The following is a 4,648-nucleotide window of genomic DNA, read 5'->3' as shown; positions in this document are numbered from 1 at the left end:
GGCCCGTGTGGGGTGTGTTCCCCCCCGTCAAACCCTACAGGGGATGTGGAGTGTGAGGGGTCGGTGTGGGGTGTGCTGTCCCCCCACACGTTCCCTATGGGGAACGTATGGGGTCCTTTTCCCCGCCCCTGTTCTGTGTGTCCCGAACCTCCCGAAATCCCCCTTCCCACCTGTTTGTGTCTCCAGGACTTTTCCCAGGACCCTCGAGCACGAGTGCCTCTTCTCCCCAGTTTGGGGGCGTCCCCCCAGCCATGACACCTCCCAAGGTAAGTGACACCACGGGGACCCTCCGTGCCACCAGCCTGCCCCTCATGAATCCCCTCCAAAACCCTGCCATGGTCCCCTCATTTTCCCTTTCTTTTCCTCTCCCCCAGCTACATTTTAAACCCAAATTGCTTTTTCTTCCCCTTTGTTTTTTAGGAAATAAAATTTGTTAACCCCACCCTACAGAAAGGGGGGGGGGATCCCAATTTGAGAGCCAGGAAATTGGAATTCCAGTGCTCCAGGGTACCCTGTGACTCTGGAGGTGGGGGTGGAGAGGACTGATGAGGGATCTGGGGTCTCCCCGGATCCCACTGAGCCCACTCAGGCCCGTATAGCCCAGCTGATTATACTGGATCTGGGTAAATCCCACTGGATCTGTGCGTCTGAGGGAGAGAAAACCCAGTGCCTGATCCTGCCAGGGTGCTGATCCCCCCAGAACCAGGCTGATTTCCCTGCATCCAGGTTGATCCAGGTCCACACAGTCACCAAAACGTGACACCAGCTTGTCCCAGCTAAAATTCCTTTATTCCTTGCCATTATTGAAACCCCCCCACATCACAAGCACGTTTTGGGGTGTATCCACCCACATCTGGCATTCCCAGATGCCCCTTCCCATTTTTCTTTCCCCCCTCAGATGCAAACGTGGATCAGCAACTCGTACCCAAAGCTGGAAGTTTTCATCCCATTCCTGGGAAAATACCACCGCCCGGTTTCGGGGCGCTGCTGCCAGACCTGCACCCCCAGGAGCTGGGTAGGAGAGTTTGGGATCCTGGGATGCCGAGGATCCGCGTTGGCAGTGATTGATCCTGTTTTTCCTGCCAGGATGGATTCTATCCCAAGGATCTCGCTGCTCTCGGGTTCCGTGACGTCAGCCGCGTGACGGAGACAGACACGCGGTAAGGATGGACGAGCTCTGTGCAGAAAACATCTGGAAGAACACTTTTCCCCCCATATTTTACCAAAATGCCCATGGGAGTCCCTCTCCATCCTCCCCGGTTCCTCATTATCGCAAACCCAGCTCATTAATCAATTTTGGGAGGCTGGAAGTGGCGTCTCTGAGGGCTTGGGCTGTGCTCCAGCCATGGAATTGAGGATTTGGGGTCATGCCTTTATTTGTTTGAGCGAAACTTGGAATCTTAGTGGGAAGAACGTGGAGGTGGAGGGTTGTTTTTCTCTCTGGCTTCAGCTGGCGTCTCTCAGAGTGAGCCTGGCTCCCAGGGAAAAGGGAAAACAGCTGCTTCCCCCTAGAAGGAGGAAAAATACCAGGAAAGGCAAAATCCTGGTTATCCCCCCTTTTCCTGTGGGCAGGAGCTGCCCCAGAGCCATTTCCAGATATTTTCATTCTTGAGGTGCCAGATCGCTTTGGCTCCGCTCCCCTTTAGGGAGCAATCTCTGGATTATCCAGTTTTTGCTTTTTTTCTTCCCAAATCAGATCATTATCCTCCGTTCAGTTCCAAATGTTCGCATCTTCAGCTTTGAAACGCTTGGAAGAATCCATTGGGATCACAGGGAATGCAGCTCCCCTGTCCCACTCCAGCCCTTCCTGCACGCTCTGGGATATCCCAAAGCTCCCACCCACCCCACTCTCAGTGCAGATTTGGGGGTAGATTGGGAAATTTCCGTGATTTGGGATGCCCTGAATCCCAGGTTTCCTTCCCGCTGGGCAGCCTGAAGCATCAATTCACTGGTGCCTCAACATTTCCAGCTGTGAAATGGGGAGAAACGTCCTGAATCCCGACAAAGAGGCAGCTGGGGGGGCTCTGATCCCGATGGAAAAGCCCCCCCCTGCCAGGATGTCACCGTGTGTCCCCTCCAGGTTTCGGGGCTGGCTGGTCCGGAGGATCTGTGCGTTCCTCGCCGCCTGGGAATGGAAAATTCCAGCAGAGACCCCCGGGGAACTCCTGGAGCGGATCTGCAGCAGCAGGAGGTGGGTGGGAGCAGCCGGGGGAATCCCAGGAGCTCCCTCACCCAGGAGGGGCCGGCTCCCTGTCCCGGGGGATCCTGTTTGGTCCCTGGATCCCAGCTTGGTGTGATCCTGGAATCCACTGAGGCTCTCTGGACCCCGACACGGGGCTGCTGGGCTGCTCGCCCCCTCCCCATTCCCTCCCCAGGGTGCAGGATGACGCGGGGTCCGGAGGGGATGAGGGATCCCGGCGGCGCTGGAAGGAGGAGATCTGCCAGATCCTGAGGGAAATCCAGGCCCCGCTCTCCCCTCTGCTGCTGAGGTCATGGATGGTTTGGGGAAATACTCTGGGATTCTCTGGGGGATGGGTACAGATCTTTTTGGAGATAGTCTGGGATTTTCGGGGGATGCACATGGATCCCTTGGGTGGTTTTCTAGGATCCTTTTGGGTGATGTGCTGGCATACTTTGGGGGATATTTTGGGATCCTTTGGGAGCTGCACACAGATCTTTTGGCTGGCTGCCCTCAGGGTCCTCTCTAGCTCCTGGGGCCATTCCCCCAATTCCTTCTGAGGAGCTGGGAAAATCCAAACCCTGCAGGAGGGAGGGAAGCAGAGAAAACTTTCCCTTTCCTTCTCCCTTTCCCATCCCATCACTGACAACTGGTGATCTGATCCAGTGGGAATAAAGAGCACTTCTGAGCTGTCAAAGGGAAGGTATTCCCCTGGGAATAAGATCCCTTCGGGGATCCCAAGTGGGGACAGGGAGATGGAGGGAATGCAGGATATCTGATGGCAGCTCTGGTTGCCAGTGGAAAGAGGGATGTCTCATCACGTGCAACCTTTCACGTGTTAAAAACTGGGAATTTTGAGCAGGGATGGGTTGGGGAAACTGAGGTAGGGAGGGTTTGGGGCAGCCCCATCCATGGTGGAGATCCTCACTCCCAGTTTTCCCACAGGCTGTGCCCCTGGCTGCTCCCCAAGCTCCTGACCCGTCTGTTCCTGGGCGTGCAGCTGCACCGGGGGCAGCTGGAGATGGTGCTGCAAGCTGCCAGGACGGTATGGAGCCCGGCCCGGTGCTCCCAACCCCTGGAATGCCGGAAATTCACCCTGGGATCCCTTGCTTGCAGCCCGAGGTGCCGCTGGTGTTCCTGTGCAGCCACCAGTCCCAGGTGGATGGGCTGCTCCTGTCCTTCGTGCTCCTCTCCCAGGGGATCGGGGTGCCCAGGGTGACGGTGGACGCCCGGACCAGCCCTCGCCTCCGGTAAGGCGGTGGTGTGGGATGTTCCCAGAGGATCCAGGGGGATGCAGTGGTTGCCCACGGTGTCCTTCCCTTGCCAGATCCCTGCTCCAGCACCTGGGAGGGATTTTCCTGCCTTCGGGAATGGCACAGACATGGAGTGACTGGGATGAGGGGCTGCCGGGGGCTGTGCTGGATGCGGTAGGTGCACTTTGGGCTGAAAAATCCCTCTGGAGCACTCGGGAAGGTGCTGGCAGCTCCCAGAACTCCCAGTCTCTCCCCAGTACATCCAGGAGGTGCTGCGGGCCGTACCTCCTCGGCGTCCCGGTGAGACTCGCCTATGACGTGGCTCCTGGCAGAGCGGAGCAGGATGGAGCGGTGAGAGGGGGGCCAGGGGGGTCACCGGTGCTCCCCCAAATCTCCAGGGTGGTCCCTGGGGAATGGTGCTCCCCCAGATCACTGACACCATCCCTGGCGTTCCCGTAAATCTCTGGGAGGATCCCAGAGGAGAGATCCCTAGGGAGAGGCGTTGCCCTGGATCTCTGGGAGCATCCCTGGGGAGTGGCATCCCTCCAAATCTGCCGTTAATCCCTCGATGCCATCTCCTCGCAGCCCCCTCGGCCCCTCGGGATCGCCACATGTCTGCGGGCAGCATTCCAGGCCCTGCGCCGGCCCCAGGGATGTGCCCAGGTGGATTTCTCACAGCCCTTCTCCTTACGGGTACGGCAGCTGCAGATCCCCCTGGATCCATCCCGGCACTGGGAGATTATTACTGGGATGTTGGTGGGGTTTGAGGTGTCTGGGTGGATTGAGTGAATCCATCCTGGGGACATCCAGGCTCCTCCCAGCCCTGGGGATCCAGGGATCAAGTCAGGTCATGGTGCTTCTTCATCCTCGTTCCCAGGAATTTGTGGACAACCACCTCATCTGGCCATTCCTCACAGGGAATCGTCCAGGGCAGCTGCTGCTTCCCACCATCCTGGGCAGGGGGTGAGGAGCTAAGCCCTGGGCAGTGTTTCCCCTTGGATCTCTGCTCCTGGCTTCTCTCCTCACCCTTCTCATCCTGATGTCCCAGCCCGCCGGATGTTGGGAATGTGGGGACTTTGAGTCCCAGTTTGGGGACTGAAGAGGAGATTTTGGCGACGGCGCTGGGGCTGCACGCGCTGAGCGGTGAGGGGGCCGGGGGTCCCTGCATCCCCTGGGACGGCATCCGTGCTCGGGAGTGGGCGTGGAGGTCAATCGC

The 4,648-nt window shown here is 58.3% G+C and overlaps 1 protein-coding gene across 1 annotated transcript in view; it reads left to right on the top strand.

Annotated features, from left to right (window-relative positions):
* The first annotated feature begins 6 nt into the window (after positions 1-6).
* Positions 7-4,648, top strand: part of LOC103620210 (glycerol-3-phosphate acyltransferase 2, mitochondrial) — a 7,014-nt gene continuing 2,372 nt past the window's right edge. The window contains 10 exon segments of the mRNA XM_017738650.1: positions 7-266; positions 899-1,015; positions 1,087-1,160; positions 2,081-2,191; positions 2,376-2,489; positions 3,125-3,440; positions 3,442-3,783; positions 4,018-4,125; positions 4,310-4,395; positions 4,481-4,590. Of these exon segments, the coding sequence (XP_017594139.1) occupies positions 108-266; positions 899-1,015; positions 1,087-1,160; positions 2,081-2,191; positions 2,376-2,489; positions 3,125-3,440; positions 3,442-3,783; positions 4,018-4,125; positions 4,310-4,395; positions 4,481-4,590 (1,537 nt within the window). The 5' untranslated portion in view covers positions 7-107.

The sequence above is a fragment of the Corvus brachyrhynchos genome, unplaced genomic scaffold, assembly GCF_000691975.1.
Source record: "Corvus brachyrhynchos isolate BGI_N302 unplaced genomic scaffold, ASM69197v1 scaffold141, whole genome shotgun sequence".
NCBI lineage: Eukaryota > Metazoa > Chordata > Aves > Passeriformes > Corvidae > Corvus > Corvus brachyrhynchos.
The sequence above is the reverse complement of the archived record's forward strand: the minus strand, read 5'-3'. Positions and strand labels throughout refer to the sequence as shown.